Source organism: Coturnix japonica, chromosome 2 (genome assembly GCF_001577835.2).
Source record: "Coturnix japonica isolate 7356 chromosome 2, Coturnix japonica 2.1, whole genome shotgun sequence".
Taxonomy (NCBI): Eukaryota; Metazoa; Chordata; class Aves; order Galliformes; family Phasianidae; genus Coturnix; species Coturnix japonica.
Genome location: NC_029517.1, coordinates 66,965,957 through 66,992,688, shown reverse-complemented (window position 1 = coordinate 66,992,688; position 26,732 = coordinate 66,965,957). Strand labels below are relative to the sequence as shown.

Sequence of the window (26,732 nt, the reverse complement as noted above, 5' to 3'; positions counted from 1 at the left end):
TCTATATATCAACTCTAAGTTAGGTGGGCCATGCAGTCCTTTCTCCCTTAGCAATACGAGAGGGAGTGTTTGCTGCAGTATTAAGTGATTGGATCTCAACCATCAATGTTACAGCTTACCAAAAGCCCAGCTGTAGCCCCTGAAGAATCAAGAGCCTTCGTCCTCCCTTTACTAGACTGTCTGCTCTCTAAGAAACTTTCCTCGCTCCTGCAGAAGTAGAAAAAAGCACATCGTCCTTTTACAGCTGGGGATATTTCACTGTGGTGAATGTTTGTACAGTTAAGCTGTGTTGTAAAACACAACCATCTAGCTGCAGTACTTGCAGCTGAGTCAGAGAATCACAGAATTGTAGGGGTTGGAAGGGACCTCTAGAAATCATCGAGTCCAACCCCCCTGCCAAAGCAGGCTCCCTACACCACGTCACACAGGTAGACGTCCAGGCGGGTCTTGAATATCTCCAGAGGGAGACTCCACCACCTCCCTGGGCAGCCTGTTCCAGTGCTCCGTCACCCTCACCGTAAAGAAGTTCTTGCACACATTCGTGCAGAACTTCCTATGCTGTACTTTCATCCCATTACCCCTAGTCCTATCCACACTGTCAGAGTCAGACGTAAGGCTCCAAGCAAGCCTACAATAAAACTCTTCCCAAACAGGGAAGTGGAACCTCTCCCTTACTAAAGAATCCTCAAGTCCATGCATGTGACACCATGGGGAATGAGCAGCGCCCTGCCTCGCAGCACAGCTGTAGGCACAGAGGCCTTCGGAGTTAAAAGTGCCAGCCAATACTTCATAGTTTTTATTGATGGCATTTATCCCATGGTTTAACATGTTAATTATACTGTAATAAACATGGCTTTAATATTAAACTTTTCCTTATTATCCAAAGTCACCACAGTCCATTTCAAGTAAATATAAAAATATATACTTAATACTTTGTACAATACTGGTTTTTGGTCCAAACAAAAATGGATCAGAAAAGCCAATAAACTTACTTTAAGAATTCCCAATTTTAAAGATTTTCTAAATGGATTTAGGCAACTTTGAATAATGGGACTTACATAATAAAATCTGAGACAATACTAAACAAAAATGACCGTAACACACAAAATTAAAATTTCAATTTCACAGATCTGTTATGCCAAAAAAGTACATAGAGAAACAAAACTGTATTTACACGGTTCATAATAAAATAACAAAGGCGAGACAGGTGAGAAAGGGCTGTAAGAATGAAAATATAGAAATAGCATATAATTATTAAATGGAGAACTACAGATCTAACAAGTCCTTAGCATGAATCGTCCTGTAATCAGTCTTCCTCTATCAGAAAATTTTAGTGCACGATACACCCAAACTCACTCACTTCACACATACACCGGCACAAACTCAGCATAGAAATCATTCGTTACCGACATTCTCTACTCTATACAGAACCCCTCACTGGTATAATTACAATTCGGAGGCGTCAGTAAACGCAGATGAGCTCACATAGTGGTGCAGATGAAGAGGTATTGTACAAGCCATTCACTGTGCGGGCTATATTCATCTCTATAGCCGAACCATGCCAAGTCAGTGAAAGAGTAAACTTGCTGGATTCTAAAATAGTTTTGCTTGAGAACGGCGCTGTTGCCAACTCTACTTGTTACAAAATGAACTACACCAGAGAGAGAAGGAAAGGGCAGCAAAGTTTTATATTTCTTTAGGCAGATCTGACTTCAGCTAACCCAGCACGAGGTACGATCCCAACAACTGAACAATGCAGGGCAGCAGCTGCTTTGAAAGTTGCTTTACCAATCTGCCGATTACTTTTTACGTCTAATTGCAGTCTTTATCTTCCGACCGGGAACTGAAGATCCGGAGGCAGAGAAAATATTTTTTCCATTAGTCCTATGAATAGAAACCGGTAGCACAGAGTTAGGACAACGCAGAGTTAGCGCAACGACACATCATCAGTAGGGTAAAACTAACCTGTCTCACGACGGTCTAAACCCAGCTGACGTTCCCTACTGTTAGCTGACAGTTCAGTAGCAGCACTGAGCAGATATTCCAGAACAACTGTTTTATCATCTGGCTGCTCACTGCTCAGCAGCTGGCAACAGACAACGTATGATGAATGGGAAGAGAGTTCCAGAAACCAAAAGCAATGAAATCTCTCTCATTCAGCAGGTAAGCAGCAGCGTAACAGCTCAATTCAGATCTTATTTTTCAAGAACACTTCTCATGGCTGCATGATATTTCTGAGAGCTGTGCTGCTATAAAGCCATCGTTGCCTACTTAGCCAGTCACACTAACAGAGCGAGGAGAGATGCTGTCCTTAGACATAAATTCCGAAGTACATCTGAGCACCTCACAATTTAACATCAGTAGAGGCTGCCTGCGCTCCACAGATAGTACCAAAAGCTCAAGTGAAAATCTGATTTTGGTCTCTACCCCACTGTAAACGTTGCAGTTGGCTGAATGAAAATCCTGAAGAGCCGGAAGGTTGTACGATGCTGCGGTGCAGGAGGATTTGCACCAAAAGTAAATACTTCTGGGTTACTCGTGAAGTTGAAATTAGAAGTACTACTCCCAAACTGGAATACGGGACCTGAGAAAGACGGGTAGAAGGAGAAGAATAAGAAAGTTGAAATTTGAGTTTGTTCTTTCCAGGAAAGTCCTCCCCTCCTTCCTCCCACCACCTCTAACATACATTGCTTAGACCTTGCTCAAGGCGGCACAGCTTGGGGTGGGAGGGAGGTTTACCAGAAATGCTAAGTTACAACAGGAACAACACCTAGACAACGTCATTTGTTTCAGTAGAGCATCATAAAGAGATTTTTAGACTGCTGGCAAATTGCTAAGGAACTGTCTGCTGCTACCTGTACTGCCATTAGTCTATGGCTGCATGCACCACAATATACAACAATGTACAACCTATTGGTGAAGGTAGTGTACCTCTCCGGCAGTAAGGAATCAGATGCAAAATACTTAACCCTGTGTCTACTCCCTCTATGGAGGGCAATTCTTACAGTAGAGTATGTACAAAAGGCAGAAGTAATTTCATTCACTAAACTTCAGCTGCACTTCATGGAAACCAACTCACTGACTAACCAAGCTCTCTTTGAGACCTGAAACGAAAAGGATGGTCAACACTCACCAGCATTGGAGGCGCCAGAGCCAAAACCTGGCTGTTGGCTCAATTGCTGTCCAAACACAGTACTGCTTGTCACAGAGCCGAAGGCAGGAGGCGCAGGCTGAGAGCCAGATGAAAACAGTGATGTCGACAAAGATCCAAAGCTGGGAGCATTTGGCTGGCCAGGGCCCTGGCTCTGGCCAAATGCTGGTAGCTGACTGGCACCAAATGCTGGTCCAGCAGCAGGCGCTGAAGACCCAGACCCAAAGACAAATGTAGAGGATGACCCTAAAGGAAAAGAAGAGAAATTTCAGTATGTGCTGAGTTGTTTTGTTTGTTACAGAGCTTTATGTTTGCAGCCAAGTAGGTAAAACAACAAACAGCACCTCATTCATGATAGGAATCCTACCTTTTCTTGTAAGTTACATGAAAAACAGCATACTTAAAGGAGTCAGACAACGCACACCTCAAACACGGGTTGTCTAGACTCAAATTACTGTTAGCCATTCATGCTCTAGAAGCAGGCTCCCACAAATAGCACAAGCTGATTTGTATTACTAAGACTTATTTATACCACGGGTAAAGAACACTCACTCACTTATTTGTATTATTTTAAGCGTTCAAAACACAGCTCCTGATCTATTAGAATGAGGAGAACGCCAATCTTTCCTCTCATAAGCAACTGCACCCCTTCCTCATCCAAATGTTTACAATTATCAATTTCTGGAGACCACATCAGGCTTGCAGGGACCTAACTGAGCTACCAGAATAATTCTGNGTTCTGATTGTTATTGTTTATGTACTAATACAATGCTGTATGCGAATGGGGTCTGCTTTAACTGTAAAGGCACCACCGCCACCTAAGATAGTTTTTGGTGGATATCAGTAGAATACTTGGGAAAGTAGCTATTAGAAAAGGGGGGACTGTTAGGAAAAATGGTAAATTTCTCAACCAATATGCTACTCAAGTATCCCCTGTATAGCCCTGAACCATGACCCATGTAGGGGTGTTAGAGTATTGTGAAGTTATGAAACAGCAGAGGTAGACAATAATAGTGCTGACATTGCTATTTAGTAGTTAATCAGTTAAAATGTATAGTTTAACCATAAGACAGATGGAATGGACTGGTCTAGCCCGGATGGCTCGGATGAAAGAAGATAATGAATTTCTGGACAAGTTCAAAAAAGAGAGTAACACGTGAAGCATGAAGCCTGGGCCTAGGATGAAACACGAGAAAGAAGGACTGAAGATGTATTGATTAATCACGAGAAATGAATAACATAAATGATGTAATGTTTACCTAATCATATAAATATAGGACGTTTGTAAAGCTTAAGGGTCATTCACTAGGAGTGACCCAAGCTCTGTATGCATGTTTCACCTGAGCACTGAGCTTGTTAATAAAATCAACCCTGGAGTACCCACGAGTTCGAGTCTCGACCTGGTTCCTTTCTGCAACACTTTAGGCAGATCTGACTTCAGCTAACCCAGCACGAGGTACGATCCCAACAACTGAACAATGCAGGGCAGCAGCTGCTTTGAAAGTTGCTTTACCAATCTGCCGATTACTTTTTACGTCTAATTGCAGTCTTTATCTTCCGACCGGGAACTGAAGATCCGGAGGCAGAGAAAATATTTTTTCCATTAGTCCTATGAATAGAAACCGGTAGCACAGAGTTAGGACAACGCAGAGTTAGCGCAACGACACATCATCAGTAGGGTAAAACTAACCTGTCTCACGACGGTCTAAACCCAGCTGACGTTCCCTACTGTTAGCTGACAGTTCAGTAGCAGCACTGAGCAGATATTCCAGAACAACTGTTTTATCATCTGGCTGCTCACTGCTCAGCAGCTGGCAACAGACAACGTATGATGAATGGGAAGAGAGTTCCAGAAACCAAAAGCAATGAAATCTCTCTCATTCAGCAGGTAAGCAGCAGCGTAACAGCTCAATTCAGATCTTATTTTTCAAGAACACTTCTCATGGCTGCATGATATTTCTGAGAGCTGTGCTGCTATAAAGCCATCGTTGCCTACTTAGCCAGTCACACTAACAGAGCGAGGAGAGATGCTGTCCTTAGACATAAATTCCGAAGTACATCTGAGCACCTCACAATTTAACATCAGTAGAGGCTGCCTGCGCTCCACAGATAGTACCAAAAGCTCAAGTGAAAATCTGATTTGGTCTCTTACCCCACTGTAAACGTTGCAGGTTGGCTGAATGAAAATCCTGAAGAGCCGGAAGGTTGTACCGATGCTGCCGGTGCAGGAGGATTTGCACCAAAAGTAAATACTTCTGGGTTACTCGTGAAGTTGAAATTAGAAGTACTACTCCCAAACTGGAATACGGGACCTGAGAAAGACGGGGTAGAAGGAGAAGGGAATAAGAAAGTTGAAATTTGAGTTTGTTCTTTCCAGGAAAGTCCTCCCCTCCTTCCTCCCACCACCTCTAACATACATTGCTTAGACCTTGCTCAAGGCGGCACAGCTTGGGGTGGGAGGGAGGTTTACCAGAAATGCTAAGTTACAACAGGAACAACACCTAGACAACGTCATTTGTTTCAGTAGAGCATCATAAAGAGATTTTTAGACTGCTGGCAAATTGCTAAGGAACTGTCTGCTGCTACCTGTACTGCCATTAGTCTATGGCTGCATGCACCACAATATACAACAATGTACAACCTATTGGTGAAGGTAGTGTACCTCTCCGGCAGTAAGGAATCAGATGCAAAATACTTAACCCTGTGTCTACTCCCTCTATGGAGGGCAATTCTTACAGTAGAGTATGTACAAAAGGCAGAAGTAATTTCATTCACTAAACTTCAGCTGCACTTCATGGAAACCAACTCACTGACTAACCAAGCTCTCTTTGAGACCTGAAACGAAAAGGATGGTCAACACTCACCAGCATTGGAGGCGCCGGAGCCAAAACCTGGCTGTTGGCTCGATTGCTGTCCAAACACAGTACTGCTTGTCACAGAGCCGAAGGCAGGAGGCGCAGGCTGAGAGCCAGATGAAAACAGTGATGTCGACAAAGATCCAAAGCTGGGAGCATTTGGCTGGCCAGGGCCCTGGCTCTGGCCAAATGCTGGTAGCTGACTGGCACCAAATGCTGGTCCAGCAGCAGGCGCTGAAGACCCAGACCCAAAGACAAATGTAGAGGATGACCCTAAAGGAAAAGAAGAGAAATTTCAGTATGTGCTGAGTTGTTTTGTTTGTTACAGAGCTTTATGTTTGCAGCCAAGTAGGTAAAACAACAAACAGCACCTCATTCATGATAGGAATCCTACCTTTTCTTGTAAGTTACATGAAAAACAGCATACTTAAAGGAGTCAGACAACGCACACCTCAAACACGGGTTGTCTAGACTCAAATTACTGTTAGCCATTCATGCTCTAGAAGCAGGCTCCCACAAATAGCACAAGCTGATTTGTATTACTAAGACTTATTTATACCACGGGTAAAGAACACTCACTCACTTATTTGTATTATTTTAAGCGTTCAAAACACAGCTCCTGATCTATTAGAATGAGGAGAACGCCAATCTTTCCTCTCATAAGCAACTGCACCCCTTCCTCATCCAAATGTTTACAATTATCAATTTCTGGAGACCACATCAGGCTTGCAGGGACCTAACTGAGCTACCAGAATAATTCTGTCTCTCCATATAATAGCAAACAAGCTCATTCAATTAGCTGCTTTGGTTCTGCATGGCCAGCAGAAATAATGAGAAAAAAATACAGGACTGAGCTGTGACTTCAAACATACACACTTCTGCTGAGCAAAAAGAGACCTTCTAAATAGCGCTATTAATCTAAATGCAATTTAAGCAGACGTCACGCAACATAAAAATACCAACTGCTGCAATGTAACTTGGAATGGCTGATTGTTTTTCCAGGAAGGAAAACAGAAGTTAAGACGGACTAAAAGGCATTCCAGTACTTTTATGAAGATTTGAAGATTATGAAGACCAAGAAAATGAAGGACTGGCTATCGTGCTCATTAGAAGTCACGCTTTACAAAGCAGCAGCTGCATATATCAATACTGTGTTTGTAATATACACTTGTGAAGGGTGGATAGTACAAATCTTGATGTTATTTACAACGCTCGAAGAGTTTTAGGTATGGGAGAGAAAAATTCAAGTTAAAACTAACTTTTAACCTTCAGCACTGGATTGATACTGAGAAGAGGGAAATTCATTCTCACAATGACAAGTTCCTATGCAAATGAAAGGATTATCCAATGCACAAAATATCACCACAGCCAGTTGATCCCTAAACTGTATTTCCCAGACTGCCTCAAAACTTGACCTGAGCCCCAAGCATTAGCACTGTTTATATATTGTTGGATGTAAATATTCACTACTTTTCTCAATTTCCACGCATTTTCCCTACCTGTTCTCCAGGAAACACTCTTTCCCTGCTCCACTTTTGTGATCTAAGAGCAAAAACAAAAGCACCTGCTTAAATGTACCTGTTGAACTCGATGTGGCCGTGGCTCCAAAGGTAAAGCCAGAACTTGCTGCATTGCTACTGTTGGCTCCTGAACCGAAGACAAATGGATTAACTGCTGCACCAGTGGTGGAAGATGTGGTGGTGGGTTTGTTTTCTTGAGAGAAGCCAAATGACTGAGATGCTGTAGATTCTGCAGAATGCCAAAAGCGGTGCTGCTCACAGTGTTGCTGGCTTGCCCAAACACAAAGGGAGTGGGAACTGGTGCAGGGTGGAGGAAGAAGTGACGCTGCCAAACAGGCTGCTGCTGTTGGCTGAAGTGGCAGGTACGGCTGCGCTGGAGGAACTAGAGCTCAAGAAGCTGAAGGATGGCTTTGCTGCTCCTTGATCTGAGAGGGAGAACAGAACATAAAACGCTGCAAGACGGCAAACCAAGCGCAACAGAGAGACCCTGTTCCAGCCACTGTACAAGGAGAAATGCTGGACGATGTCTCAACTATTATCCAGCTACTGTGGATTACATAAAATCCAGGTTTAATACACTGATCGCTGCCATGTGCAATTAAAGGAATGGGAGAATTGTGAAGAATGATGACACCACCACAGTTCTAGGCTTTAGTAGTTACGGACACCAAGCACTGGCTATAACAACTGGAACCAGAATGAACCAGTACATCTCAGCTCCTCAAACAAAACTATTCTTCAGATGCTCTGAGAAGAACAACATGCATTACCTGCAACACTTCTGTAGTTTGCTAAATAACACAGCCAAAAAAAAAAACCCCACAGTGGTACAGCTGCTTTTGTAGCCTCTCCTGAAATTACAGCCCTGTGCCTACAGCCCTAAAGCTGGCTAAGCCCATCATCCTGCAGCCTCACTCTTTTGGCTTAAGCTCACTGTAATTCAGTACTTTCAAGACCTGCTTTTGGGAGCCACGGAGAACAGCCCCCTGTTACAGAACTGTCACAAAGTACTGAGTGCAATTTTACATTTAAAGTTATCTTTTAAAGTATGCAGTTCTTCAGCTTTCCCTAAGCTTCTGCTCTCTCATTATTACACCTGACCCTGTTCTTGATTTCCCACTGCTGTTTTTCCAGAAGTTACGGACCCTTTTCATCTATGCCACTTTTAAGGGACTCTCTACTGTGCTGAAGAAGGCTCGTTAAAATCTCATTTTTACACAAGGTGTTTCATCAAATTTCCATGGTTAAATCAAACTCCAGAACTTCAACTCAATCATAAGAACCATAACCCCATGCGTTGCTTTTATTCTCTCTGTTCCTTCCCTTATAACTTCCAAAGTTAGTAGAAGTGAGTAATGAACGCTGTTCTGCAAACCATGGCTGATAAGTCATGAAATCAGAATCAGAATTCTTCCACATGGCAATTGTTACTAAAATCTTTCAGCCCGCTCTTTCAGAAGGTTAAAGATGCACAAAACTGTGTAGTACCTATTAAGCAATTTCCACACCTTCATGGCAGTAAATTGCAGCAGCACAGCTGCAAGAACACATGAATGAGACACCTCCTCACATCCCCTTTCACTATGAAAACCATCGCATGAGGCCTCTGTCACCACGCTAAAGACTGTACCACCAACTATGCTGCTAGCACAGAAACCATACAAACCATCCATGCTCATGTGGGATGCAATACAGGTTCCTTAATGTGTGACAATATGTATATATTTTTTGTCTAAACCTAGTCTTAAAACTCACTGAAATCAAAACAGGAATTCTACTAATTGTCTATACGTCAACAACTGGAACACAAATCACACTGCACAGAGTAATTAAGCTTTTTCTAAAGCTCCAGTACATGAACCCAGCAACTCCTACAGATTCTGTAACTTATGACTTCAGAGGTACCATCTGAGGGACTTAGACAACTGAAGACAAAAGATATTCTGCTTACCTGAAGTATTGGCTTGGGCCCCAAATGAAAAGTTGGCTTTGCCTGCTCAGTTTCTTTCTCGATGGTTTAACAAAGCTGAAGTTGAACATAGGTTTTGCTGTGCTTTCTTCTTTGGTACGTTCAGGCTGCCCAACGGAAAAGACAGGTTGTGCCTTTGACTCTTCATTCTCAACTTTCTTCCCAAACAGTAACGGAGGAGCAGAACTGACAGAATCCTGTTTCTCTTCTGTCCTTCCCAAAACAAACTGCGAGGCAGGAGCCGACTCCACGTTACCAAAAGAGAAGCCTCTCTTTGATGCAGGAGTTTCGTCCTTTTTCTCATCTGATTTCTTAAATGCAAAAGAAGCTGATGCAACTTCATTTTCTGCCACAGTTCCAAAAGTGAAGCCAGCGACTCCAGTTTTATTCTCACTGGTAGTTATGGAAGTAGAACTTGAACCAAAACTGAAACCCCTCAGTATGGGTTGTTGCTCTTTCTTTTCCTGCTGTCCCATGCTTGCTGTCCCAAACTGAAATGTTAAAGGAGCTGGACTACTTGTAGATGGAAGGCCAAAGGTAAAGTTGTTACTTTTCTTCATTTTTACTCTCTTCTGGTTTTAGAGTCCGAGGATGAAACTCCAAATTTAAAGTTCCCTGAACTGCTTGGAAACTTGAACCCCCCAGGTGCAGAGTTGGAAGATGCAGTTTCAGCTGCAGTGCCAAACTTGAAGCCCCCTTGTTCTCCAAATTTAAAACTTCCTGTGACACTCGATGTTTGAGAATCAGAGGATGATGACTGAACACCAAATGTAAATGATGGCAATGGAGCATTTGTGGACACAGCAGGAGCATCAAAACCTGCAGAAGTGAGAAATAACGTTTAGCTTATAACCTATGTCACAACATCTGTGGCACATGAAGGCTTTAGCTACTTAGCTGTGGTTCCATTCCCAGACTTCCCAATCAAACAACTAAAATCAACCTAAATCGAAACAGAAAACAAAATTCCCTCACAAATCTCTGTAAATTAACCTTTTCACAGTGGCATTTTTCTGTCTGCAGCTGGCTTTCAGATGTGTGTACTGGTATGGGATGTAATGCACATAACATGATTATTTACACTTCTTGTCTAAACTGTAAATGAACATCATGGAAGATGATGCGTGTCATTAAAAAACTAAAAAGTGTATGTTTTTATTCTTGGGAAACGTGTGGAAATGTACACATGTGACCTTATCTAGACAATATTCCTACAGGAAAAAATGAACAGATTTGCCATAGCTTTAAGGGAAAAAATAATCAGCTTTAAAAGAAGTCGAAGCAAAAACAAACTGCATCCTCATTTCAATCATGAAGTATTACCTTTGAACTCTGCTTTGGTGCCTGGCTTCGCACTCTCACAGGCTACACACTTGGTGGCCTCTGCTTTGTTTTGACCAAGCAGACCTCACAATCCAGCTTCCTTCAGGCTTCTGAATTTGTCTAAATCCAGGAGATCTCCAGAAGGAGCAGCAAATGCAGACGTGCTGCTGCTGCTGGTCACAGGCACTGAACTCCCTGGGAGATAAGCAATAATTAAACACTCTGCTTGAGTTACAAGTGAATGTGAAGGTTTTTTTTTCAGAACCTCTCAATGCTCTTTAGTTTACATACCGGACAAACACAACAGTAAACAACAACAGCAACTCATATAATACAGCAACACAGCCAATTTCAGATGTAATTCGTGGATATTCTTATCAACTAAAATCATGACAATAATTCCTGCTTGCACAAGTAACCACCGTCAATGTTAGCACACATAAATTGATGATGAGAGTAAAGTGACATGAAGCTGAAAATTCATCAGATTTGCTTATCTCCAAATTCCAAAGTCAGACATGTTCAAAACGATACCGTTAGGAAACAAAAAAAGCCCAGAGAGGAACTCAAAGCTCCCAGGCTCACAGCTCTGTTCAGCACATAAGCTGCGCTGTCATCAAGAGCAGCAGAAACCTCCATAAAAGAGACCTGAAAGACACTGCTTTCCTTCTGATTTTCTCGCCTGTAAGGAATGTTGCCATTTGATGCTGCAGCAGAAAACTTTTAGCTCTGTAAGCACGAGGATTGAAGCAGTTACCCAGAAGGCACAAAAGCATCACAGTGACATCTTCACTCCAACCGTTTTAAATCACTGAGGGCAACTTTTAAAAGAGTAGAAGAAGAAAATGCCTTGTATTTGAAACAATAAAGACGGGGTCCTCTCTTTCATGGTATACCCAGCAGATTTTATCCTCATCTTACTTGCAATGCTCTTCCCCTTCACAGACATAACATATCCATGCAGATCCTGCACCAGGAGGATAATGGTAAGCCCTCATGTTTTATACACACAGTTTGGGTATTTTTAGTCTGTGATTTTTGTTATGGAATAAGACGGAAACAACACAAGCTTAAAAAAAGAAGAAAAGGCCATACCTGGTTTCTCAGACTGACAGGCTACACATTTGCTGTCTTCTGCCTTATTTGATACTAAGCAGGTTGCACATTCCCAAGAGCTTTTGGCTTCTTAAACTTGTCTCCAAAGCCCAGACTGACAGTGGTGTCAGTGCTGCTAGAGGAGGATGTCACAGTCACCGAGCTCTCTGTGGTCACTGGCAATGCCAGAGTAGGCATCACTCCCATTCCAGGCTTTGGTGTCTCACATGCTACACATTTGGTAGCTTCAGGTTTGTTCTGGACCAGACAAGTATCACAATCCCATGTTCCAGGCGCTGCTTTGAATTTGTCTCCGAAGCCCAACACCCCTACAGGAGGGGTGGCTGCCTTAGTGGAGCCACTTGGACTTGAGCTTGTCGCCTGTTTAGTACTCTCAGCTGTTGACACTTTAGCAGCTTGACAAGTGACACACTTGCTGTCTGCAGCTTTGTTCTGCAAACACGGGTCACACGGATCAGACTGCCAATACGACGATGCTTGTTTAGAGGTCTCTTTACCTGCAGAAAAACTACTTATTGCAGGCCTTGTATACACCACTGTGCTTGTGACAGGCTGTGCAGATGCAGAGGAGTGTGTTTTTACAGATGCAAAGCCTAGAGGAGGAAAAAAAAAATATATATATCTTCCTGTTAAAGCTGTACCTCACTACTTACCAGAGTTACTTATGACACTCCAGGGCATAACTTTTAACTCAAGTGCCAATGGTTACAAATACACATTTGGAAGGAGTGCAAAAGGAAGTGCCTGGAAATGTGATCTAAATGGATTATATTTCATATGCTGCACTGAGACACAACAGAAAGCTTCATTTAACTCTTCACTTTCAGTAAACTTGGAAGAGTAATCCACATGATTATTACCCCACAGGTGCTGAGTATTAATTAAGTAATAAGACAGCAAACACTGTGTCAATTTTATAATCTTTCTTCAAAGTGCACTGGACACAGGCTGACTTCTTATTTCAAGTTGCCAATTCTAACAGAAAACAGATGCTACTAACAAACACTAAAGAAAGCGCATCTTCAGTAGCAGCTCAAGTTGCTTGTAAAGATAAAACAAATACTGTCTTGCTGGCTTATTTTTTCATCAGCAATGAAGCCTCTGAGTAGCAAGGCTGTATATCCTGCTTCTCTTAAAGTGATGAAAAAAGTGACTGTCCATTCAGAGGGAAGTTGCAGTTTTACTTTCAGTAATAAAAGCCACTTTGAATGGGCTGATTCATCCTAACAGACTTAACATAATGTTTCCTTACATTTGTATTTGCAGCTAATACTGCACTAACCATCACATAAGCTTTTCTAATTTTTCTAAATCCACGTTAGCATTTTTTTTCTTTTTGCAGTATATTTTAAAAAGAAGTTCATTATCTCACCAGGGTTTCTAAGAATGTCTAACACACTCCCTTCCTTTAAGACCTTCGCAGGTCTGAAGGGACCATCATATTCTTCTTCTTCTTCCTTTTTATTGCTGATGCTGTTTACAGTGGTGGTATCTTTAGAAACAAGAGTAAACAAAAACATCTTTCGTGCACAATCCAAAGAACAGAAACACATCCACTTCTGCCACAAACAACAACTTCCAACCTTCATGAATCTAAGAATCTTTAACATTCAGCCCACTTTACAACTTTTAGTTACACTTTATAAAGCAGATCTGTCACTGAAAAAAGGACTGTGGAAGCCCAACACTGTCTGCAATTGCTAACATGCTCAGAAAGGACAGATTTAGTATTTGATACCCAAAAAAAGAAAACCTGCACTTCAGAACTGAAATGCTAAAGTTGCAGTTACCACGGGTAAGTAAGGATGTCACTGGTGTATCGCTGGATCCAGAACGCTTTGCCGATTTTACAACAGGAACACTAAAGGTAAACCCAGTCTGCTACAAAAAAGAAAGGTTTTTCAGAGTCAGAAACCTAAGAAACTTTAATGAAATTCACACACAAGCACAGATCTGAAAGCAAGTCTCCAAATTTTTGCTATACATACTGGATGATTAATTATAAGGCAGAAAGCCACATAATTGTTTTCCCCACTAGCACAGCCACCTCTGTCTTAATGGTCCGCAATACTCTCTACTAAATGTCTGATAAAAAAGTTGAGCTTTTTCATTTTACTTACAGACAATGGAGGTAGCACTTCTGCCTCAGTAGATTTCACAATTGGAGATGAAAATCTGAACACAGGACTGCCAACGTTACTTGTTGGTTGTACCTGTATTTTCAAAAGAATGAAAGGTTTATATCTAAGAGCAGCAACTACCTGAATTCAGAATGCAACACAAGTTTTGCAGTGAAGTTCAGAAATCTGGTGTTTTAGTTATTTCTAATCCACAGATTAGAGGAATAATAAAACAAAATGAAGTCTGCTAGTGAGTCTACAAGACATCATCTTTAAAACCAAATCACACAAACCAAGAGAAAAAGATGAGATGCTAATTAGGTCTAAATAGATGGAAAAGCAGGAAATTGAAGACATCTCTAAACTCAGCTCTACTAAAGAACTTCCTCAACAGGTTAAAGCAGATATTTGCTTCAAAAAATGCAAAACTATTTCAAGTATTCTAGAACAATTAATGTTTTTTCCTATATAGTAATATTCCAATTATTGCACCCTAGGCTCATTCTATGCAAGGCTTGAATGATCACCTTATGCTACCTCTAATTCAGTAACTTCATATCATGGCGTAACCATAGTAGGCAGTTACTCACTCCCTCAAACATACTCCCATTATTCCCCCTTCCCTCCTGGCCCATGTTAGTGCCAAGCATGATGCTATCGGTATGGCTCATCCCTTTGGTCACACGGGACCGAGCCCTCTTCCAGCCCTTGTGCACCACAGCCTTCTTGTTGCCAGGGCTGCTTGAGAAGCAGAAATGGCCTTGATGCTGCGTAAGCACTACACAACAACAGCTGAACACCGGTCTGTTTATCAACACTGTTTCATCACAGACTGGCAACTTTTCATAGCTACTATAAGAAAATTAACTCTATCTCTGACAAAACCACTATGAAGAACTTGGCATAAAATCCCACCTCCCTAAAATTCCATAGTGTTTGAACAGTTATCTTTAACCAGACATTTGCAAGTCTAAGACTGACAATCAAAAAACTGCATTTTTCTCTCCAAACTGCAATACAGCTCTGACTTACTCAACTCAGTATGAACTAACACCAGTTAATTTCATGAGCACCACAGAAGTTAACTTGCAAAAGAGCAGATACAGACTCATACAGGAAAGCATTTATAGCATACAACATAGATTCACCTTGTTCATCACTGATGTTGAAACAGTGCTTGGTGACGATGAGACAGTACTGCTAGTCAGAAAACTAAAGTTGAATGGAGCCAGAGATGCAGTACTGATGGGTAGGGATATTTTTGGGAGTACCGGTTCCTCCACTTCCTAGAGTTGTAAAGTAAAATTTTTCTCTTTTACAAAACATGCTACTTTCTCATCCTGCTCCGCTCTGATTCGCTACAACAGCGAATTTGGAACAAATATAACATTTAAAGTATTGTGTACTGAACCCACACAACAAAACACAAAATACCTACAAAGAAAACTACAGATGAAAGAACATTTACTCTGGTAAATCCAGCCTATACCACATGTAAGGATGCAAATCATATATCAGTACATCTTAAAAACAACAGCGTTTGTTCTTGCCTTTTAAGCTATTTGATAACCAAGACTGAATGAGTTAGGGTTTAAATGAGAACTGCCAATCTAATCACAGGCTGCACAGAAGCACCAAGATCTAAATAGAAATGAATGACTAAGCAGAGGGATAAATTGGTACTACAGACATTCAAGCGTATCCTACGACTTACAAGTGTTTCACTATTATGGTCTGAAAAGTTAATGGAACTTAGCTATTTTTATCTGCATCACTATTTTATTTGAATTACATAAACATACTCCATTGTTTATGATTTCTTTATATTGCATCAGCTAAAAGACCAACATAAAGACTGACACTAAAGATACAGTCATAGGCAGCTCAGATAACATCCAATCAGAAAAATAATCTTGAATATTTGTGGCTACAGTTTGATAAAATAGATCTTTTCCCCTTAAAACAGGAAAAAAAACCTTTCACTACAAGTTCAGTAAGTATCAGCAATCCTAAGTCATCATTAGCAGACATGCAGAACACCATTTTCTAATTCTCTTTTGGACTCCTGGCCCGTACAAGACTTAAACAGGAAAGAATAAATTCAATAAACTTTGTTTACATACTTGACACTTGTTTCAAGTATCGCTGCATTATAGAAACCATACAAACCTCCACCAAAACATTCCTACTCTTTGGATTCATTCATTTAACTGCTAGTGGGAAACTTCCTAGTACGAGGAATCTCCAGCGTAGCAGAACTACCAATTCAGAACTTCATAAGCACGAGTTTGCTCTGAAACCCACAAGAAAAAATCCTAAGGCTGCATTCTTATCATTTACTATGAGGCAATAAAACTGATATACTTCAGTCATCTCAAAGACAACAATCAATGCAAGAGTCACCTACCTGTTCTTGTCCAGACTTTGACACGTAGTGCACTCCTCTTACCCTTCTCATCTTGCCAACACCACTTACTCCTGAAGACAGACCATTGGATGCAGGAGTACTGAATTTGGGGTAGGTCGAATTGCTAGCACTGAATAACAACACATGGGATGGGGTTTAAAAAAAAAAAAAAAAAAAAGGAAAGAAAAATAAGAAAAAATTGTCAATTTCTTTTGAGCTATTGTAGCCATCATTAGTCCTTGAAATGAAACCTCTTCATCAGAATCAGAAGAAACAGTTAAGCTGCTTCAAAAGTTCTAAATGCCGGTAAATACAATTACTGCTATATAGAAAATCAAGTTTTAAAAAGAACAGGAAGGAAAATGACATACATAAAGTTGCAACATCCATATGGAATAATGACTAAGCCAGAAGACCTGAAAATAGAACAGCTGATTCATATTGATAATTTCTAATGTTTCTTTAATTAGCCCAGACGTGGACTGGTTCTCCAGTTCTGTGATAAACATTAACTCTGCAAGGATATAAAAAGAACAACTCATGAAAATACACAAAAAGTGCACATATGCACATAAGGGAAACACCGCCAACAGCAGAGCAAGCCTTTAAGATGGCAAGAAGTTTGAGAAGCAGCTCAGGCTTTATGTGGCCATCAGCAGGAACAGCAGAGGTGTTTGGCTATGCCAACATTCCAGAAGTCTTTTCAGACACGAACACAGATCCCTTTTGTAATGCATACAAAGCATTTCTCTGTTTATTATGAAAGCCTAGATCAAAACCAGAAAGATTTCCCAATGCAAGTGGTTAAGAGAAGAAACGTACCCCAAACCAGAAGTGAAATAAGAAATAACATCAGAAGTACTGTGGCAACAAAATGAAATATCCCTGGGAAAAAAAAATAAATCATTATATCAATGCTTATCCCATCAGTTGTTAAAGTAATCTATTAGTTGACATTGGAAGACACCAGGTCCAGTTTCTGGAAGACTGAGGAAAAGAATCAGTCTAAACTTGTCAGACACTTGAAAGCAGCTTGATTAGCACTGTAACTGTTGAGGGAAGCCAGATCCCTAAGGCATAAAGCTCAGGCTTTTCTCTAAACCAAACTGTCAGTCAATCAGAATTCTGAAAAAAGTCTTATGTCAAAATAGATATTTGTACAGACAACTATAGCCTGCATATAATAGTCTGTTATCCCTCTTTCTCTTAACACGTATCAGCTTCAAGGGGCAAAGACATTTGTCAGGCTTCAAGTAAATCCATCCCACAACCAGCAAGTTTAAAGAACAAATAGCCCTTGGTAGGTTGAAAATAGTTTAACCAGTATGCCAGCTTATCTACTCTATGGACAAAAAGTAAGACACTGCAACATTGCAATAGTGCAATAAACATTGCGTACAAAATAAAATGCAGTATGTATTCTGAATCTCTACATGGAGGAGTAGAATGGATTTCAACAAAAGACGATTCAGAGCTGTTTGGAATGAAACCACAAGTCAAACTGAACGCCTCTTTTCATTAAGACCAAAACCTTAAAGCCAACCTCTCACACCCCTGACAAGGCAGCTGCTGTGAAGTCATACTTTTAAATGCCAAATCAAAGCGTTGAGGTGTTGTTTTGTTGGTTGTTTCGTTTTGTTTTTTATTATGAGCCAAAGAATGCCCCAGGCCACACTGGAATTGCTTGGCAGATGAACAGAGCCCTGTTACTGTTGTTTGAAGAGAAAAATCCACACCCTAAAAGGTAACCTTAGAGTGCAAAGTGCCTTCAGTCAAGCTTTACAGAACAAACTATTAGTCCAGAAAGGAAAGCTATTGACGTCATCTGGAGAACTCATCCTACCTACCTAAACCAAGTAAGCAGTATAGCACAGATCAATCTCCTCTGACAATTACAACTGTTAACTCCCTGAGAACTTCGTTTTAGGAACAAGCTGGCACTTGGCCTCAAAAGTTCTGTAAAGCTCCGGGTTCTCATCCTAACTAAAACTAATAGGTCTTACTCCAGAGAATATCAAGATGGATAAATGGTTCCATTGCCAATAAGTAAACTGATAAACTACAGAATATCTGCCAAAGTGAAATTTCTTACACTGTAGACTTCATTGAAGTGAAAACTAAACTGTCTTTACTTCCTAAAGAAAAAAAGGCCTCCAATAGCAAATACTCTTTCTGCAGATACAGCATCGTAACTATAATGCTACAGTGCAATGGAAAACACAGCAATGACAGCAGGGTAGCTAAGTTCTAGGCTACAGAAAGTGAAAGATAATCCCAAATGCAGCAGCCATGGATGTAGAAACAAAGTAAAAAGCTGCTTGCCCTTGGAAGGCCTCAGGCAGGCAGGATCTCCAGCAAGATACCTCACCTCACTGCCAACCCTTAAATAAGTCTGGCTCCACACTCCTGGTCACTGAGGTGCACTGCAGGTACCTGAGCTCACCTGGTTGGCCCTGCCTCCCCCATCAGGTGCTCAATCACTGCTTCAGGCTGTGACTTAGCATTTCCACTACAATGACATACCTTGTTTCCAATCTTCCTATCCTACTAAGGATATAGACATGGGAAAGAAATCATTTCTGATACATCACTGATAATCTAATTTTCTTCTTGTTTATCTTCCTTCCAATCTTAAAAACAAATTTTTTTTCAAACTTATATTGATCTTCAAATGTGATTTAGACTTTACAGCTCTCAAAATACAGAATTCTTGTTCCCATTACTGAGAACTGTTACTGCGTTTTCTAAGAGACATACAGCAGAACATAGTGACAAAGGAGACAGTTTTCTTCATACAAGTTAGTCTTAAATTAATAGATCTGTCATACCTTTCAGATGGTTCTACACGCTGTTCTAAAGGCAAACTCTTCTCTTTCATTTCCTGCAAATTATTTCAAGATTTAGCTGAAAGATATATATACTATATGCAAAGTAAAGACAATGACTCGTATTGTTTTTTTGTATTTTTGTTTGCTAGCTTTTTAATTTATACCACTAAATACACCTCTAGCTAATAAATCTCGTTCCCTAATTCAGTATTCTAGGTACAGCTCAGCTACATTTGGGGGCTAAAACAAGTACTGCTGCTTCTCTTTGCATCGAGGATGAACTGACAGAACAGTTAACACATCTGTCAAACTCTCTACCAAAGAACATAATTAAACAAAACATAACGATAATAGTATTGCATGTAGGGAATCAAATCAAGTTGTTAATAAAGCTAGTGCTAGTTTACCGACCCTTAAAAAGGGCTTCAGTTATATCATTTATCAAAGAACAAAACAGAACAGTACAACCTTCCCTCCCCAAAAAAACCCAAGCAGTTGCAGCTATGCTCTTTTTTAGAACTCTTCTAAAGAAAGATTATGCTGGCTAAATGATACAGAGATTGAGAGGTTTCAAAGCAGTAATTAATCAGAAATGACCGTCCACTTTCATCTCTTCCTATAAGGTCCACAGATTTTAACACCGGGCCATTTTTACACTCAGACCAATACTGGGAATGCGGTGGTTTTTCAGAAAGAAAAACATAAAGAAAACTTTGTGTACAGGAGGATACAAAGGAAAATGTCGCTTCTGTCTTTTAATATTCTTTCACTGAAAACAACCTGATCTACAGTACATCATTACATTGTGAAACAACCACAAGCCACTTAATCATTCCAAAAATGTAATTAAATCCAGAAAAACTCAACCTATTTCTCAGTAGTTCCCACAGTTTTAATGCATATCCCAAATGTACTAGCAGTACACTCTGCAAAGAAAGAACATCTCGTATAGGAATTGGTCAGAAAACATTCCAGGCAGGTAAGGGCTGCAAAATTTACTTACTTTGTGCTTTGTATCTACTCTCTGTGAATTTTGCTAGAATCAGCAGATGGAGTCAGAGATGGCTTGACATAACGGGCCAGAACTCCTGACAGAGAGATTGCCCTTTGGTGTCACCACTCTTTGAACAGGTGGATGCTGAGATTCCATCTTAGAAAGGAAGCGATAATCAATTTATTCTTTCATGCACCAAAAACTAACTGCAGTATTTATGGATGAAAACATTTACAGAACTATAAACATCCTATTAGTCTTGGAACTCAACTCTAAATGCATTCACTCACAGAGGGAATCACCAGAAAACCAGAGATCAAGTCCAGAAAGCTACACAGAAGCTACATAGAAGTAGCCAAAGCTTGACTAAATCTCATTTCAAACTTTGGCACTTAGTTTCATAGACAAAACAATTCACACTACCATAACCAAAATAACTCATGTTCCTACAATACTCCCCTCTTTTCCTCTGCCTACACTGTGATAGTTTTTACTAGCTTAACCCATTGATTTATCATTCAAAGCATTTAAGCAAACTGATAGGGCCTTCTGAGCTACATACTACATAGATTTTCCTCCTACAGAGCCCAAACAAACAGTAGAGCAAAAAGTAAAAATGTTGTCAAATAATATTAAATTAATCTCATTCACTAATATGTCATCTAACATTTTTAGATTTTGTACTAAATAGATTTAAAGTACTTTAACTTCCTGTTCAAAGTATTGCCCAGTTAGCTGTTCAGTACACCAAGAGCTATTCTGTCTGGTGCAGATCCTTGAAATAAGTGAAATGCCACATACATCACTGCTACCCACTGCAAAAGTTTTGCCTGAGCGTACAAGAGCTCTGTCAACCCACACGCTCACTTCAGCAGGAAAAACGGAGAGCCATGTCCTTCACAAATAATTGTTTTCATCACGGGCCACCCTTCTCCTGCCAAATATTATGAATCCTAGTATTGTGAACAGACAGTCTATCTCCTTTTACCCAGTGACAGCTGTGTGCAACATTCGTTTACTGCCTGACAACTTCAAGCTCCCTGTTGCAAATTTGGCAGATCTTTCTTAATGCCTTATCACAGGTGTGGTTCTACAATTTGACTGAGAATTCACACCAGATTTGCTTGCAGTTAATTTGGGTAACAAGCTGTACTTTATTTTCAATAATCTTGCAATTTAGCACACGGCAAAAAGAAGGTGCAGGAAGTCTCAGATGTTTGGAAACTCTGAAGTGATTGTAAACTTAATTATACACCGATCAAGGATTGTATAAAGGACAGAAATTAACAGTTTTCTTTCTCGTTATCTGGATGGTGATAGTAAACAGAAGTATTCTTTTTCTGTGCTTGAATCAACACAGAAGCCTGCACAAAATCTGTATGACCACTCAATCATTACTTTGCTATCTGTGATAATTTCTTTAAGATCAAGCTTTCCTAAATAGGAATTTTTAACACACAGCTTCACTCCAAGATGCAGAACAAGACAAAACACTTTATGCACTCTAGGAAAGTTGTTTCTTCATTTGACATATCAAGACACCACACACAAAGATCACATAAATGTTTAACTGAGTAATCTTCACAGCTCTTCATTTAGTGCAGGCAGAATGGCACTTTTTAGCTACACAACCAGACATGAATTTATAACTGTAATGCTAACATTACTTGTACTCATGCATACATTGCCCACCGAGGTTTGTGAAATTTCTTGTGATAGCACTGAAGCAAAGACAATTCTCAGCTTAAGACGTTCCTGGTTCTTACCTGTTTTCGTGGGGAATGGAAGCCCGTGATACACAGCACGCTTCTGTCCACAGGCTAAGAGAAAAAAAGAAAGCCAAATATTAGAGTGTTTTTTTTCCCTGAGAGAGGGTTTTCATGCAATAGGTTTTGGTGTCAAACTTACAGAAGACAGTGGACTGGTAAACAGAAGATGGAATTCTTTAGCATCCTGTGGAAAAAATAATGCAATAAATTAAACAGGGCTCAAACATAGGGAAGACTTTCATTCTTTACTGGCACATCTACTAAGTTTTACTAATATATTAAAAGGAGTGCTGCTTACTGCCAGAGGACTTGACATCTTCTCTAGTGACTGCAGGATGCGCCGTGCTGTGGAACTCGTCACACCATAGGATTGCACGTTTGCTTGTTTAGCTTTCATTTGCCTTACTGGTGTCTGAAAAAACAACATTGTAATGTCATGCTGTTCAATTTTGAGTTAAACACACGTGTATTTTATGCCCCAGGCTACACGAACAATATAACCAATATTCTCCGATGACAGAGAAAAACGCATTCGCTGGGAGCTCAAGACAATGAAAAAACATTCTGAGTTATAGCAGTTTAACTGGGTCTCCAATACATCTTGCACACGGGATAAAACAAAAACAAGAAGCCCATATGTGTAGAAAGTAAAGATGGAAGATGTTATGACTGCCGGTGTCTCTGAAGCAGTAATTAGGAAAACTGAACTGAAGCAAAGGCTTGTGATCCAGACAGCGCTTTCACTAACAACACAGACCTCAGGAGTTTCATGATGGTACAATACCATCTTTAAATCAGTGTATATAACCGCAACCAGGAGTTTTTAGTTCTACTTCTCTCTTGCCTGCATCCAGACATCTTAGGGAGACCTCCAAGGAAGAGACTCGACAGCCTCTGAATAGCCTGTATCAATGTTCCATCACCTGCACAGCACAGAAGTGCTTCCTGGTATCTACATGGAACCTCAGTGTTCCAGTTTGTGCCCAATGACTCCTGTCCAGCACTAGGCACACTGAAAAGAGACCAGTGCTTCACCCTTTGGCATCCGCTCTTCAAGGGATTTACAGACACTGATGAGATCTCCCTAAACAGGCCCGGCTCTCTCAGCCTCTTCCCACAAGAGAGGTGTTCCAAACCCCTCATCACCTTGGTGGCCTTCTGGGACTCTCCTCAGTATGTGCTGTAATCCACAGCATACAGGAATAGTAAGCTACTGTCTCCTTTAAAAGCTAATATTTTGGTTCCTATTTTCAGTATAACCTACAGTTACACTGCAAAAAGTTTAAATAACTGATCATAGAGGGCTCCAGCTTTTTCAGGAAGTTTTAAAAACAAGTTTTCAAGGTTTCCCATACATCAGAAACTTGCACTCTAGCTATTAAGAGTTGTCAGCATTCATTTACAGCTTCATTTCAGAACACCAAGAACTCTTATGGGCAAATAACTCTTTTCAAGAACAGTGCGAAACATTAAAAGAAAAAAGAATGCTACTGTTCACCTCGAGATTGGCATTTAGTCCTGCATGCTCCTCTCAGTATTAGAACAAAGGATCTGTAATGCTAATTCTAGATACAGTAAAGAGCAAACAGCCTCATACAATTTATTCATAGCATGAGCATAGATATGATTGTGTAATTTCTACAGATAAATATCAGACAGGTCTGACCACTGCAGCTTTTGCTACTATAAGCACAAGTTTTCAGTGTTGTGCTGTCATTGTTCTAATTGCATGACGTTATTTTAACGTGATACAGTTAGAGGTATACAACAGCACTCAAATGGAATATTTTTAAAGACTTAACAGAGGAAATCCCAACTACAAACATCTAGCTTTAACAGTCATTCTCCTTCATTCCAACAAATACTTACATAATAACCATTAAAATAATTTGAATAACAATTGCCATTTAAACTTCTGCTCTTGTAGGCAAAGAGGGAAGAATAGGAGCTGTTGCCACATTCTTGGCTCCCCTCTCAAAGCTACAGTGCTACTTTAATATTTCAACCACAATTTCTTACCACACTGTTTTTCTCTTACCTGATAAGGAGCAGCTCGCACTTTTGTCTGCCTTGCAGCTGCAGCCCTTCCACCATAAGTGGTCTTTCCAGGGTAAAATGGAGAGTCTCCAAGCTGGCTTGTCTTAAAGACAGAAGTGTTTCCAAGCGTCTATAGAAACATAGCATGGTAACTGGTCAGTAAAATGGGTATGCATTTCAAATGATTAAAACAAATACTGTGCAGTACTTACAGGAGAGAGAGCTCCAAAAGCAGATAAATTGAATGCAGGTTTCTTTGAACTAGACGCAGAATGTTGGGTGAGGGAATGAGATCTTTCAGCTTCTGCGGACCAGAGCAGTGGTGCTGAATTATTTTTTGAAACTGCGGTATCTGCCAAAAAGACAAACACTGGATATAAAAGCCTCGAGGACAAAAAGAACTCCCGTTATTAAGGATCACACTGACCTAAGCTCTTTAATACAAAAATCATTCCTTAGTGAACTCAGCATAAAACACGGCAGCACTGACAGCTGAAGCCTTCTTTCAAGAAAGGCCAGAAAAGCAGCTCAAAACTTGCACAGTCAGAATAGTTCCTTTATCTGCTCTTTGTGAAACACAAGAAAACAACCTGCATTGCCATTTGTCACCTGTAGTTACTCACTAGCTGTCTGTTGGACAGTAGCTCTTCCTTCTAAGCAATAAACCTAGTTGTTGAGCTAAAGCAATTCACTTTCACTTGCTACCATCCCAGTTCAATATTTACATACAACTAGCTGAGAGTGGGTAAATCAGAACTGATTTTTTTTGTAATACCAAGGTCTCATAATGCACTTCTGAACACAGTTACATTAAAACGTTGACTGAAACAAATACTTCTAAAACACTAAAAATAAAATGCAATTCTCACTTCCAAAGTTGACATTCACTTATTTACTAAGTTGATGAGGAATATGAATGGATGCAAAGTATTTCACATGATGTAAAAATTACACTAAAGCCTAAAAAAAATATGAAAATTACCTTTCTCAGATGCTCTACAGGAGAAGCCACTAGTTGTTGAGATGTTATCATCATCGTGCTGAGAGGTAGAATCTTTTATTTCTTTTACTAGAGACAGTCCAGGATTGCCAATGCCAAGTGAAGAAGATGTAGAGGGCTGACAGGGTGGCACAGTGGAATCTGACACGTTACAGTTCAAATGGCCCCAATGAAGAGAGGGCCTCGTTAATACAGATGAACAGTTCAATGCTGATCTACTCGTGGATGGTTCTAAATACAAACAGGGAGACGATTAGCTTTCCTATAGACGAGCTCATAGAAGCCAAAATCTGTTTTCTATCAACAGTCAAGCTATTGCCAAGATCTAAGCACAAAAATAGAGAAGCCAAATTTAACTTCTTCCCTCATCAGATAGAGTTTCAAACTGTGTGACTATAAACAGCAACACACTACTTGCAATTCTGAGTATTTAATATCACATTAAGAAGAAGTTAATTACGGGCTTTACAACACCGGGGCCCTGACTTCATGCTCAAGTACTTCAACACTGGATCTTTTAACTAAATCAAACATACAGACTCCTTCCTCTTGCATGAAAGCTTGCAATAAACTTTTCCAAAATTGAGACCATGCAGCAAAATTGCAGACAACACTGCGTTTACATAATCTCAGTACATTAGTTTTGAATACAACATGAAAAATGAATGTTTGCAGTACTTTTTATTTTTCCTTCCCAAACAAATCTACAAATCAGGTCATGCCACATGTAAACATTATCTCCTATCCATAAACTTTGGAGATTTTAAGTCAAGAAACAAGTAAGCATGTTTTCCTCTGGAACCAAAGGGTCAACAAACACTGCCAGTGGCCTGGAGGGGGTGGCCTCACAGCTCCAAGTTGCTGAATGAACAGGACTACTAATAAATATCTTGCCTGATGAAAGTTCACTCTCTCAGGAATCCTGGGAATTCAAAAGATTCTGAGCCGCTCTCCCCTTGATACTTGCACTGAAGCTTAAACTAGCTAGTTCAATCCTCATTACCACTGCTGTAGCACTAATCAGTTCTCTGAAACATTAGCAGATTATGAGGACAGTATTGCTTGACAGTTTATTGGCCAAGCAAGGAATACATGCTGTAGCACGTAGGTATCTCAGAGCTGAAGAAATACATATTTCTAAAATTGCAGTAATAACTAATCTTAAACAAAAAACTGAAATATAGCAAGTAACATACACAGACAGCAACATAAGCTAGCAGAGGTCCCACACGGTCCACCTGCTTCCGATATTCTGGACTTAATAAGTTTGCTGTGCAGCTGTTCTTACTAAAAGGTCCTTTCACACAGTCCTGTAGAAAAGCCAACACACGCTCCTCAGTCATGAAGACATTATCTATTCCTTTATTCATACTTATTTCCTCAGGTCCTGTTTGTCGCCTGGGAGAAGAGGCCAAACCCCTCCTCATCACAACCTCCCTTCAGGAAGTTGAAGAGTGCAATGAGGTCTCCCCTGAACTCCTCTTCTCCAGGCTAAACAATCCAGCTCCCCTGAGCGCTCCACATAAAACTTGTGCTCCCAGACCCCTCAACCAGTTTTGATGCCCTTCTCTGGATGTGTTCCCAGGGCGCTTGATGTCTTTCTTGTAGTGAGGCGCCAAAACTGAACACAGTACTCAAGATGT

At 40.4% G+C, this 26,732-nt stretch overlaps 2 protein-coding genes across 2 annotated transcripts in view; both read right to left on the bottom strand.

Annotated features, from left to right (window-relative positions):
- Positions 1 to 782: 782 nt before the first annotated feature.
- On the bottom strand, positions 783 to 3,419 carry LOC107309674 (nuclear pore complex protein Nup153-like; the record flags this gene model as incomplete). Its single annotated transcript, XM_015854658.2, has 3 exons — positions 783 to 1,884; positions 2,428 to 2,584; positions 3,134 to 3,419. Coding segments are annotated over 3 exons (528 nt in total), but the record flags the coding sequence as incomplete, so codon positions are not given.
- Positions 3,420 to 4,582: 1,163 nt separating this feature from the next.
- NUP153 (nucleoporin 153) overlaps positions 4,583 to 26,732 on the bottom strand; it is a 33,561-nt gene continuing 11,411 nt past the window's right edge. The window contains 28 exon segments of the mRNA XM_015854659.2: positions 4,583 to 4,760; positions 5,304 to 5,463; positions 6,016 to 6,279; positions 7,585 to 7,764; positions 7,767 to 7,835; positions 7,838 to 7,951; positions 9,478 to 9,510; positions 9,513 to 9,539; positions 9,542 to 10,060; positions 10,063 to 10,314; positions 10,819 to 11,013; positions 11,914 to 11,994; positions 11,997 to 12,527; positions 13,307 to 13,426; positions 13,725 to 13,815; positions 14,055 to 14,147; positions 15,203 to 15,340; positions 16,462 to 16,591; positions 19,290 to 19,342; positions 20,293 to 20,315; positions 20,318 to 20,393; positions 20,395 to 20,439; positions 22,050 to 22,103; positions 22,192 to 22,236; positions 22,351 to 22,464; positions 24,091 to 24,219; positions 24,302 to 24,441; positions 25,072 to 25,344. Coding sequence (XP_015710145.2) covers positions 4,676 to 4,760; positions 5,304 to 5,463; positions 6,016 to 6,279; positions 7,585 to 7,764; positions 7,767 to 7,835; positions 7,838 to 7,951; positions 9,478 to 9,510; positions 9,513 to 9,539; positions 9,542 to 10,060; positions 10,063 to 10,314; positions 10,819 to 11,013; positions 11,914 to 11,994; positions 11,997 to 12,527; positions 13,307 to 13,426; positions 13,725 to 13,815; positions 14,055 to 14,147; positions 15,203 to 15,340; positions 16,462 to 16,591; positions 19,290 to 19,342; positions 20,293 to 20,315; positions 20,318 to 20,393; positions 20,395 to 20,439; positions 22,050 to 22,103; positions 22,192 to 22,236; positions 22,351 to 22,464; positions 24,091 to 24,219; positions 24,302 to 24,441; positions 25,072 to 25,344 — 4,034 coding nt within the window. The 3' untranslated portion in view covers positions 4,583 to 4,675.